This window comes from Bactrocera latifrons, unplaced genomic scaffold (genome assembly GCF_001853355.1).
Source record: "Bactrocera latifrons isolate USDA-ARS-PBARC rearing strain unplaced genomic scaffold, ASM185335v1 scaffold_19, whole genome shotgun sequence".
NCBI lineage: Eukaryota > Metazoa > Arthropoda > Insecta > Diptera > Tephritidae > Bactrocera > Bactrocera latifrons.
The window spans coordinates 2,331,909-2,345,167 of NW_017535407.1; the positions used below are offsets into that span (position 1 = coordinate 2,331,909).

Consider the following 13,259-nt stretch of genomic DNA (forward strand, 5'->3'; position numbering starts at 1 on the left):
ATATTTAAAAAAATGTAAAATTAAAAATAACATTTTTTATAACAAACAAAAATTAAACGAAGTTCCGTAATATATAAAAAAAATTAAAATTTTCATTTGAAAAAAATTTAATAAAATTGTTTAATTAAAAAAAAATATCTCGCGCAAAATGAGCATCTACTTAAGGCCGCATTAAATACAAGCCACTCAATTACAATTGCTTAAAACCGACTTTTTTCCGATTGCCTGCTTTTCTATTGATTTTTTCCGCAAACAAAAAGCAGTGCGGTTAAGAGTGCGCTTATTAATTACACAACAACAGTGCTGCAGCCAAAGTCGTTGCGCTACATCACCTTCTCTTCCTTCCTTCCACCCCCGTCGTCTACTGTCTTCTTTGACCGTTACTTCTTTGTGTTGTCGTCTGAACGCCGCCATTGGGCATATAGTTATCGCGTTGCAACAACAACAAACAATGTGCAGCCGGAAATGTTTTCGCGTACACACACTGGTCATACTCGGCGTCATACTCACCATTGTGCTCGTCTGCATTGTCGGCATAACGCTGACGAACAGCATCAACATTTCGAATATCATCAAATTGCGCGAGAAGGTCGCCAGCGATTCCGCTGCGGCGACCGGTGCGAATGCCGTGCAAACACGTGCCGCACTCGTCGAACAACAATACTCCGCACTGCAACAACATCATTTGTCGCGTAGCGATTTGAATTACATAGCGGCCACACATCCCAAGAATTTGCAACGTTTCGCTGGCAGTCATGCGGGTAGAGAAGGAGGTAGCGGCAGCGCTGGTGCAGGTGGTGGAGATCACGCAAATGTTGGCGCAGCGGCGCAAAATAAAATTGTCATCGAAATTGGCATACGTAATTTTTCCACAGCGCTCTCTAACGGCAGCCACATGGCAGTCGCGGGCTCAGCGTCCGCGGCGCAATCGCAGCTGCCCTCGTCTGCCGCCGTTGAGACACTGCTCGATAAACTCATTGAACCCATAACGAGCGCTATTGTTGATGGCAATATTGATTCGATTTCCGTGCCTGCCACCGCCACGGGTCGTCAATTGAATGAGTCATTGTCCCAGTTGGTCAATGCGCAGGAGACCCGTTTGCGCGCTCAAAACGAAACAAAGCTGCTTCGTGCAACAGCAACGACAACATCAGCCCCAATAACAGCAACAACGGCTACCACGGTTGCTATGAATGCGTCAGAGTTTACCACAACACTGGAGCCAATGCTGTCACCGCAAACGAACGATCGTCAGAGCATTGCCGATCACAATCCCGGTCAGATTGACTTTGCGAAGCGCGAGCATGTCAAGCAGGTAAATTGGTGAATTTATATAAAGTGTATGGTCGTGTGTATATACGGACGTATGTGAGATGATTGTGGAGCGGTTAATATTATTATATGTTATTCTTGGAATTCCTATAGCGCGTGACTAAAAAAGGTTACGTTAGACTATGAGATTCGGTGTAGGCCTGAGTCTGCTTTTGCATGTTAGTTATGCTAAATAACGGCTTGTCGTTAAAATATCAAAGCCTCTGTTATTATAACCCAACGATAAACTTCTCCTGCCCAACCGACGCGAGGGGAGCGTCGTTATTCTGCAGGTATATCAGCCGAGTCATGAAAGCCAAATGCGTTTTTAAACCTGGAGATCTTAACGTTATAAACAATTGTTACTTTATTTATTGAGAGAAAGCAATTAAACTTTTTAATTTCCAACAGAGAATCAGTTAACTAAAATGTGCAGGAATGAGAATTAAAAATATGAATATTTTAAAAATATGGATCTAAACTGCCCCAAAAAGCATACCGAGGTATTAAATTTAACTTCAGACAGGAGAAAAGAACTGCTAACTGTTCCATTCAGGATTTTTACTAAGAATATAACACCAAGCATTTCTCTCGACTCGTATAAGTGTAGTTATTATTGTGTATTTATTAGTTTTAAACGACTAGTCTATGAAGGAAGCCTTAACCTAGAATCCTAACGGAATTGTTCTAAGACTAAAAGTAAAAATTGTTGTTGTACCGACTTTATATTGTCAGAATGAATTTGGTAACTAGGGTTCCATACAACAGAGCCATATTTCAATATAGGTCTAAACAAAGTTGTAAAAAGTGTTTTAGTAACATACAGATCTCTAAAGTCTTAAGATCAATATTTAATAAAACTGAGAACACTTTTTCGTTTCAAGACTATGGTATCAATATGAAGACTAAAAGTAAGCTTAAAGTCACTAGTAACCCTGAAATCAATAAAGTTAGAAATTTGATTTAGTAAATAGACATTTACCACATAAAGAGAGTGGAACCCAGATCCACGAGAAAAGCATATTGTCTTACTTTTTTGAGATTCAATGGCAAATCACTTCTATCACACCAAGAAACCAAATTGTTTAAGTCTGGTTGCAACAAACACCTTTCATCAATTGAAGTATATGATTCAAAAAGCTTTACATCGTCGGCATATAATAAAATATTTGAGAATTCTATGACAGAAAAGATATTGTTATTGTAAAAAAAAAGAAAAAAAAAAACAGACCAAGGTGACTACCTCGTGGAACATCTGAAGAGACATTATTTGAATATGAAGTGACATTATTTGAGTGTGAAAGAATCACTTGTTGTCTTCTATTATAAAGATAAGAACATACCCATTGAAGAAATCTTGGTTGAAGGCCCAGAAAATATTAGTTTAGCTTTTTGAGGAGTTCCTATGTTTAAGTGTCTCCAAAAATTATAACTAATTTTTCTTAAATCTTTCCACTTAAAGAGAACCCTAGTGACCTGAAATAAGTATATGCTAGTAAGGTTCTGACTAATGATCTGCTCAGATATAAGTCAAGATCATTTGAAATCATACTCCAGATAGATCATATCTTATACATCATGGAACGAATCGAAAATGTTAATAAATTCCAAATGTATTCTTGTTGAAAAATACGAAAACAAATTTGGAAAGAAATGTCTGAGCACTTTGAGATGAAAATATAATTATCATTGCATTAAAATGTTACTAAGTGCATATAGAGGGGGAATTACTAAAACAATGAATGTATTAAGGACTTTTTGCGGTGTCGTTAACCTTAATTAATGTTAACACCCTGTTTATTTGAATGGCTCAGATGACAAGTAAAAATATAAATTTCTTGTTTTTTCTCTAAATTTAAAAACTTAAAATCTAAAAACAATCATAATAGTTTGTAGAAAACAAAACTACAGATTACTAAAATGTTTTCGGCCACTGTTTGTTTGAACATCACAAATAGTTTGTTCGAATAGCTACTACCCAACGCTTGACGAATCAATGTATGACAGATCTCGTGTTGCTTTGCTACTGTTTTATTATTATTGGTTAGAAGTATTTTTGTTCAATTTTTATTTAATATTACTAAATCCTTTTTATTTAAATTCAATGTTTGTAAAGATTTGCCACTAAAACATGTTTTATGTCTTTTCATTGCAGGTAAGCAAGCGAACGTGATATAAATCTAAATGATGCCTTAAAAGGTGAATAATAATATCAACTCTTATAGCAAGGTTCGAAGGTTAGAAAGTGTATTATATTATTAGTTTTATCTTATTTATTTTAACCACAAGTTATAATTTCCCCGTAATTGCGCCTTATTTTAGCGCGATCTTAAGATACTTAGAAAATGTTAGTTGTTTTCATGGAGAGAGGCCTTTATCAATTACCTTTTTAAGCCAAAGTAGCAATTATCGGTGTTTAGTTTAGTTCAAATCCAAAATAAATACAACTTTAGATTCATAAGTTAGGAAATATGATTTTTAACAGTAACATTTGAGAGCAGCACGAATTCCAAAGCCAAATTCTATGAAAAATTGATAAGAGGTAGTAGGTGCCAAATTCCCTATACCTACATATAAACGGTTACTCAGCAAGTAACGGCTACCAAACATTCAATATATTAAAATAATGTTTTTTTTTGCGTAACTTTAATCCGCTAAACCTTACCTATTTCGTTGTAAAAAGGACATGACTTCTCTGCAGACTGACGGACGCCTGATCTGTTGAAAAAGTCTCAGTTTTGTCATTATGAATGCTGTCGCTTCACTGATAGTAGCTTTCCATTTAACAGTCGACTGATACATGAAAGTCGTTAAATTATCGATGGTAAAACTACCACCGAGTATGGTCTTTAGGTTTTCCCTTGTATTTGAAAAGCGAGGGCAATAAAATAATACATGTTTATAGTCTTCTAATGTGATTTTAATCTGTAAAATTAAATTCTAGAGCACCCAAGTATTTGGATCAGATGGAAATCCAGGTCCCATGTCGTCCGTCTTTTCACGGGTGGATGTCCGGTATAAGTCTATGGGTTCAGCGCACTTTGGATGAGAAATGCCACAACTGCTGCATCATTTTGGTTCCTTTCCTTGTTCCTCTCCTTTGTCTTTGTCGATACTGTTTTAGGCACTGATAACTGATATAATCGCTCGAGTTCATCTCCCTAGATGTCAGTGGCTGGCATACTGGTTAATACTTCAGCAGCGTCTCCTGATATAGTCCGGAAAGCTCTTATTACTGGAAAACCCTGTACACTGCAACTAGCATACGTTTTTGTATGCATTGCCCGTCTCCCTATTGGTTCATTAAAAGAAGTAGCGCAGAAACTAACGCATAAACACCACGCAGCTCATAAGACCCTTGCATAAGAAAGACATAAACGATCACACGTTTAACAAGAGTTTCGGTTAGATTGCTACTTGAGCCTTAAGACACTTATATAAACTTAAATCCAAATTTCTGGTAGCACTGTTGAGTAATTAACTGGTTAGTTAAATAATAAGGGGTTTACAGGGTACCTGTCTGTTGTGATCTCGAATATCAATTTTAACTGTTCGGTGAATAAAAAAACAATAGCAAATTGGAAGCGTTCTTTAGCATTTGAGAATAATTTCGATGGAAGCAATGTTGCGTTATTTGTTAATATGAAGAAAATTAGTTTAATCCTCAATGATTTTTAGATGAGCTTTCCCAGCAGGAAGATGTTGCGTCTTCTCACTTTAGCTTGCTTTTAAATAGATGTTTTTTGGAAACCCATGGTATACTTATACCCATAGGTAAGTGAATTGTTTCTCGCCACTCTTAGTGGTTCGTCTTTATTCTGATTGAGGTGCTGATGTTGCTGAGTATCAGTTAAAAATCGGGTTTAAAGACAAAAAACCTGTGAGACTCGCCATATGATTAGTATCGATTTTTCTCGTGCCTATTTCAAGTTTAGTCGGGGGTCTTTCGCTTACATAAAATATTGTGATATTTTCTGATCACATGTCACGAGTTTTAGCTCAGTCAGTTTTTGCGGTCACCCGTTTTGTGAATTGAACACTTAATTCTGAGACAATTAGCAAACCATAATATTAAAGTGCCATTTCTGTAAAAAGTTCTAAGAAATATAAATAAATTGGAGGCTAGCACTTTCTTGACTTATTTTCACAAAATGTTTAACTTTATATATTTTACTTATCCTTTACATTTGCGTAATTCACTCTCGCCTGTGCATCTGTTTATATGGATGCCATAAATTCAAGTTCATAAATAAGCCTACAAACAACATTGAAACGCCCTCACACGTCTGCAATACAAATTTCAAAAGTTTTTGTGCAGTCACATGTTGTTACTGCATTTAATATAATTTGTTTGTTGTTAATTCGACAATTTATGACGGGTACACATATGGTGAGCCGAGCAATTTTCAGTTTTTGTTCTAACAGCCATTGGTTTTATGGGCTCACTAGAAGTATGTGTGCACATTTCTGTTGCTTTTTTTTTAATTTGTTTACTTTACGCTTTTGTTTTATTGTCACCCGACACATGCACTAAATCGCTTGGCTTTGATTTGTGTCGCTCGACAGTGAGTGAGAAATCAGTGAGAATAAAAAGTTAGATAAAATCATGATAGATCACCAATTATAATTTATTTTGTTTGTTTGCATAAAATTGTTGTAAAAAATATTGCGCTTTCGTAACTCAAAATAAATGCACATACATATATTGTTTTTGTTTAAGTTATCGGGAGTTGAGCGACTGCTGGTTTTTCTCACCTACACTTAACTTTTCTCATTATATTTAATTAGCATGCAATTAAGTTATTGCAACCAACTTTCAATACTTCATGTGTCATGTGGTTGTAAAGTACTTGCTTTTTTAATAATTGTGAGACAAACTTCGTGCTTCATTCTTAAAACAAAAATATATAGAAGTCGACATGAAGCGTTGTGTGCGTAATTCTATTAGCTTTAGCAATTTTTGACGAAACCCATGTAGGCATTTTTGTTGTTTTCTTCTCTTTTTTAATATCATTTTCTTCAATAATTCCTACATTTTTTGAGTTCCGATTCTTTCCTTTGCTTAGTTGGAGTGTTAGTTTTTAATATTTTTTTGTGATCAGCACATTTTATGATAGAGAGAGTTTTGAGCTTCCTTACTTAATCTCTTTCTGAGTTTGAAAGCCAGTTAACCGAAATCTAATTGATATTTGAGGTATAAGCTGAGGGATTCCTAGTTTTCGTAGAATTATTGCAGTTTAATAATGTGTAGGCTTTTAATCTTAGATTAATTGAATGAGCATTAATTTAATAAGAAATCTTTAACCGAACAGTTCGGAATCCGTTTGGAAATATAAACCGTTCTCTATGAATGTTCAGCTACAATACAAACCAGTCAAGACTAGCTGTTGTAGGGGCAGAAATCTGTCGATTTGACAGTCCTTGGTCGGTTAAAAATTCGAGTTCGTTCCGGTTACGTAGACCCGACTCATCGGCGTACGCCAGCAGTTGTACACTCTTATAAAAGGATTGTGCGATCAATTCATCTCTGCGGCTCGAAATATTTTCTCCAAAAGTAGATTGAAGAAGTCGCATGATAGTGAGATCCTAACGGAGCTTTTGACATTGCTCAATGTCAGTACTTATACACATGTTCAGACATAGCGGCATAAAAGCAGCTCGTTTTCGTACTGTCAAAAACAGTTTTGTAAAAGAAGAAAAGGTGGGCGGTAGGCTTTAACCTTACACACAATACTCTCGATAGAACTTTATATGCGATGTTGAAGAGGCTTATCCCACGGTTATTGGCGCAGATTGTATGGTCTACCATTTTGTGGATTGGGTAAACCACACTTAAATTCTAATCGTCGGACATACTTTCGTCCGATCATATTCTACAAAGAAGCGGATGTTATTTTTCTTATCAGTTCTTCGCCGCTTCGCTTTGTTCTTCTTCAGACGGGTAATTGCTATTCGAACATCTTCATGGCCGGGCACTGGAACGTCGTCATAGATTGGGGAGTCGGGCTTACCATCTTCTGGTGTTATTTTTTCTCTGGCATTCGACAGGTTGGAGAAGTGTTTCCTTCTAATTGTAGTATGCTCTGGGCACCAGTCCATTAGGTTTTATCAAATTGGCAAAATTTGACTAAAAGTGGAAGATTGTTTACAACAAAACTATCAACATTTTAAGTTGAGTTCCTTACACATTATCATTAGTATTATTTAATTGCTATTAAATTATCATTTCAGTTTATTACGTTCTCTTAGATGATGCTTTAAAGCTAATAGTTTCGACATTGAGTTCTACATTGTAGAAAGTGGCGTATAGAACAATTAACTCGGTATAAAGAATAAATATGTTGATTAGGGCGGGAGAGAGAGACAGACAGCGACTAGCAAGCGGTTATGCCTCTTTGGTGGGGTATCTTTCTCTTTTGTTTTGTTTTTAACTGGATAATCTTGTTGTTGATGTCGCTTGTAAATGATTGGTTAAGATAGTAAAGCAGAAACAGCGAGTAAAGAAGTTACGCAGGTCAGGTAATTATAAGTTTAAATTGTCCATAAATCTTAATTTCACTCAAACAATATTTTTTTGCGAATTTATAACAAACCGCGCTGATTGGACACATTTTTATTGAACACCTGGTTTGCAAGCTTATCAATTAATACTCATATACATCATATCGTCCCCAAAAATGGAAAAGGACGTATCATTAAAAAAATGCAAATTGAGTTTTTTATTGCTTGCGATTCACTACATCATATTATGTCCAAGTGGCAAAAAATAGTCAGATTTTTAGCTCAGAAGTAAACAATATATAACGAATTTATAACCAAAACTCAGATTTTTTTTTAATATGAGTAGTTTCTATTCTATCGTTTTTCCCTCGCCAGTAAACTTATGAAAAGTGATGTTACGTCACTTCGCATTTTAGGTGATGATATATATGTACGAGTATAATTTTTTTTATATCTTTCGAGACAATTTTACTTCAACATACAGTCGTCTGCTACACAGCTGCAGTCATAAATCATATTTATGTCTCTTCCGAAGTTTGTTTGCTCATTTAGTTTGTTACCCTCAACTGGTTTTTATTGATTCCATTTTTTTTATACATATCTATATATGTATATGCGTTTTTTATTTTCATTCATTATCCATGGCAAAGCAGTCACGTGTTTGCACCCGGTATTTATTTATAATTTTATTTATTTGCTTTTGTTCATTACCTGCATTTCACCTTTGATTTTGTTTTGTTCGTGAGTTTCTTACTTATATGCGTTTATACTATATACATGCACATACATACATATAGTAAGTGGCATAAGTTCCTTCTTTATTATTTATGCAAATTTTCTTTGTTACGCCGCATTCAGCTTGCATACCAAGTGGGTTTTGTCATTCCGCTTCGCGTTTCTCCGTTTTTGTGCGTTTTGCGTTGCATTTTATACGCGCATATGTATGTATGTATATATGCTTGTATAAGTGATTGTAAATATTGGTGTATGTTTGTCGTTGTTGCAGTTATGCATGACTCTTTTTGTTTTCTGCCATTTACATGTATTTCCCTTGCATTTTTGCCATCCATGTTAAGCTCCACTTTTATTATGGGTATTATAGGAGTGGCGAAAGTGGCACAAACACACACACATACAATTGTATGTATTTATACATTTATAGTTATTGCTTCGCTTACCTGCCATTATACTGTTTCTCTTTACAGCTGAAAATGTTTCTCCTGCCATAAAATTAATTGCATTGTTCAGTTTGTAATAATTTAGGGCGCTGCAGTGCAATTATGGCTTTCTTATTTGTAGAAGCTGCATTTAATTTGTATGCGATGTTCCATAGATACTTAAAATAGTGATAATTATAAATATGAATTCTTGGTATAGTTTTCTGAATACCTTTGTTGTAGTTAGTACCATTCTATAGCCTCAGACGTACATGGCGGTTTCTTCCAAGTATTTCAGTTTCGGAAATAGGCAAAAATAAGTTGTTGGTTTAATTCAGTCCCTAAGTCGGCTAGTCGATGTAATTTCTGTGCTATAAATTTTGCAGCATACAGTTCCATAACTAATGCATGGTCTTGGGATCCCCTCTGTCAATCGGAAGATTGCCTTTTTGTCTTGGGATCATACACAAAGATCCATGACTTGTCGCCTGTGATTAGGTTATTTAAAAATTGGGGGTCACTTTCACATATGTATGTTTGAATTTTGTTGGCATACTTCCACTCGCCGCAATTTCTGGTCGTCAGTGAGCACTCTTGGTACCATCTTCGCGCTTACCTTGCGCATGTTCAAGTGCCCCTTCACAATGTCATGAACCACAGATTTTGATACGTTTAAGATCTGGACAATAAAACGAATAATTAGTCGACGGTCTGAATTCAAAACTATGCGCACACGAGTCACATTGTTGTGTTTGTCGAAGTCGAAGATCTCCCAGCACGGTTTTCATCAGAGACCTCTTCCGGGCCCTCCAAAAAGGACTGGTGCCACTGAAACACACCACTTCTTGGCAGTAGTCTTCTATAGATATGCATGTAGTTTTTTTGTTATAGGAGGAAGCATCGAATGCCAGAGTGCGGTACTTTAATCCACTAAATCTGGCCTACTTTCATCTTATGTCTCAATATTATCATAATTAGAATTGCCGCTTCGCTGACAGTTTTCCATTTTACAGAGAACTCGCACATAAGTGCAATAAAATTTTCCTGAGTGAGACTACCTCCAAGTGTGGCTTTCAGCTTTTCTCCATATACTTGAAAACCAACGGCAATGATAGAGTTAGAGTCTTCTATATACTCTGCACACATCAGACGATATGGACTTAAGTCGTGACGATATTTTTTATAGGTAGCTTGTAAAGCTCACCCATGGCTACTGAGTACTTGAGTCAGGTGGAAACTCGAGTCCCTATGTTGTCTATCTTTCCATGAATGTATGTCCGGAAACAGTCTGTGGTTTCACCGCCCTTTTGCATGAAGTTACCACCTTTGCTATTATATTGTGATGCTTTTGATTCTCTTTTTGTATCTTTAGTCGTCTCTGTTAAGTTTAATTTGAGTCTTCGGTCCACTATTACACCAAGGTACTTCAACTGTGACTGTGAAATAATCTCACATTCTCCTTTGGCGAACGACATCTTTTGTTCAATTTTCCTGGAGCTAATGAACAAGACTTGTGTTTTCTGCTCAGCTCTATACTCATGGTAGTAAACCATCGGTGCTAACCATAAGCGCTAACCCTTTATGTAGTCATTGCATTTGATCCGGTGGTCATCCAGATGTTTAGCCACTGCTATCACTATGAGATCATCTCCATATGCGATTATTTTCACATTTTTTGGTTGTTATATCCTTAGCACCCTGTTCCATAGTACTGAGCTATAGGCCCTTGTGCCTCGAGCTTTGCAGATAAGTCATCTGATATCATAAAAACGTTGTGTTTTCACTCTTCATAAGATGTGGAAAAATGTGACCGAGTTTTTGTAATACAGCTTCGGACTGAGTTCAGGCCTTCATAGAAATATTAATGAAGACCGAATAGATCTTAGAAGTTATGCTTCCATTAAATAAAAAAGTATATAAATGGCAGACCTTTCACTACTGCGATCGGTGTGTCAACTATAATGTATATATAAGTTTTTGCCTACGAATTTCCTAGCGAGCAACTTGAAGGTGAAACATGCTAATGCGCGTTAATATGTAAATTGGCTTAACACGCACAGCAAATAATGAGTAAAAGTGAACAGGCAATTTGCACGATCGTGCGAATGTAAAATTAAAAGAAAAAATAACATGCAAAATGTTGAAAACAAACAAAAACAAATACAAAGTACATGCATAACGAAATTCGATATCAAAACAAACAAAGCCAGCTAAATGCAAAGCTAAAAATTCAAATATATTAGAAGTAGAATTAATCGTTCAGTTTTAATGCTGTGAATATTTTTGTATACATTATATTTGGTGTATATAATTTTTTTTTTCATAGTTTAACTGCCGCGTAATCGCCGTTAATTTGTGGTAGGCGCATGTGCTCTTGAAATGAAGCAGAAATTGAAACACACACGCCTAAATTTATCAGTAAACGCGCTAATGATCTCTAAATGCCTTGTACTAATGCTAATTTAGACGAAATAATTTAATTTAATTTGACACGCAAGTTGTGTTGCGGACGTTTTGTGTTATTTTTGGATTTTTCAGTTTGAAATTGAAGGGAGTAGGCGATGAAACATAACGGTAGTGCGATATTTGGAGTCAATATCTATTACATATGGTCACCTAAAATGCAAAATAACGTAACATCACTTTTCAGAAGGAAAAAAGATATCACTCATACTGAAACAAAGTTTGAGTTTTGGTTATAAAATGGTTATGTATCGTGCATATCTGACAACGGAAGCTGAAAATTTTATGCCAAATAATTTTAAAACTTTTAATTTATTTTTAAAAATCTCAACCACCCTCAAAGTCATCCCCTTGGCCCCAATACAAGTTTTTTTCAATTCCCGAAACAGTTGCTAAAGTAAATTTATGGAATAGCCTTTAATACGTGTACCGATTCATGTTTAATGTCTTCACTTGACTCAAAATGGTTTCTCCGAAGCGATCGTTTGAGGTTGCTGTATAGCCAGAAGACACACGAAGCTAAATCACGCGAATACAGTGATTGCGACACGAAATTGGTTTAAAATTTGGCGACGGTGCATTATTATTATTATCGTGATGCAAAAATCAAGTTTTCTCGGCCCATTACACCCTCCTCTTTTTACGAATATCTTCGCGCAACCGACACATAACACTCAAATAGTATTCCTTGTTGACAATTTGGTCGCTTGGAGGGAATTCGGAGCGCACCATAATCCATAATCGAAGAAAACTGTCAACAAAACTTTATTTTTCACTTGCTTTGACGTAATTTTTTCAGTTTTGGCTCACCTTTGCCACGATATTCGAACGATTGACCATCTATTGCCGAGTCGTAAGCATAGAACCAATACTCATCGCAAGTTATAATACATTTTATGTCATCCTGGAAGTCAGAAAGCATTGTTTCACATACATTAACGCCACGCTGTTTTACGAAAAAATTTAGTGACTTTGGAACCAATCGTCTTTTCACTTTTCTAAAGGGCCAAATAATCTTTTAAAATGGTTTTCACTGATTCTAACGATATTCGAACGATGGCATCAAGATTTCTGACTGTTAAGCGTCCGTACTCAAGCAGAAATTCGTCTTGATCTTCAGTTGATGTTGTTGGCCGTTTTAGACGTGGTTCGCCATCTACGCGTGCTCGGCCCTCTTTGAATAATTTGTACCAAATAAAAACACAAGCAATTATCATCAAAGGCTTTTGCATACATTTTGAACGTTTCGTCACCAGAAATTTGATTCCGCACATAAAATATAACGGAAATTTTTTGTTGAACGATTTCACGAATGCACTTTATGTGCTTCAGAAAGACAAGCGTATACTAAAAACGAATGACTATTTGACTCGAAATTTGTCACAGTTATCATTAAGGAAAAATACTATTTCAACGAATGGCTTTTCGGTCAAAATTTAAATTAAGAAGTCTTACTCTTTTTTGCCCACAGTAGTATATGCAGGAAATTACTCAAAGCTTCTATAGAACTGTCAAAGATTTATGATCATGTAACAAAATATATTTATGCAGCAACGTTCGTCATGCTTCAGCCATGCCAATTATTGAAGTAAACATACACAGTATAAAGCTGAGACTGGGCAATTATTTATCAGCAACATTTAGAGAAAGGTTGGAGTTGTTTGTATGTACTGTAGTAAAATTATATGTTCGTTTATACTACATACATATACATATGTAAAAACAGATTCTATGATATTTAAATTGTCTAGTGAATAAATAATAATAGTATGGCACAGTGGTTCAGTACACTAAAAACGCGAAAAATTTTTTGTATTTTTTTATTAA

The 13,259-nt window shown here is 35.7% G+C and overlaps 1 protein-coding gene across 2 annotated transcripts in view; it reads left to right on the forward strand.

The window, feature by feature from the left end:
* The window catches only part of LOC108967515 (mannosyl-oligosaccharide alpha-1,2-mannosidase IA), a 267,492-nt gene that overhangs the window by 76,445 nt on the left and 177,788 nt on the right, over nucleotides 1-13,259 (forward strand). Inside the window, exon 1 of one of the 2 annotated variants that reach the window (XM_018930995.1) lies at nucleotides 91-1,315. The exons of the other annotated variant lie outside the window; for it this stretch is intronic. Coding sequence (XP_018786540.1) covers nucleotides 452-1,315 — 864 coding nt within the window. The 5' untranslated portion in view covers nucleotides 91-451. Of the gene's footprint in view, nucleotides 1-90; nucleotides 1,316-13,259 lie in introns of those variants that run through there. 2 annotated transcript variants of the gene reach the window in all.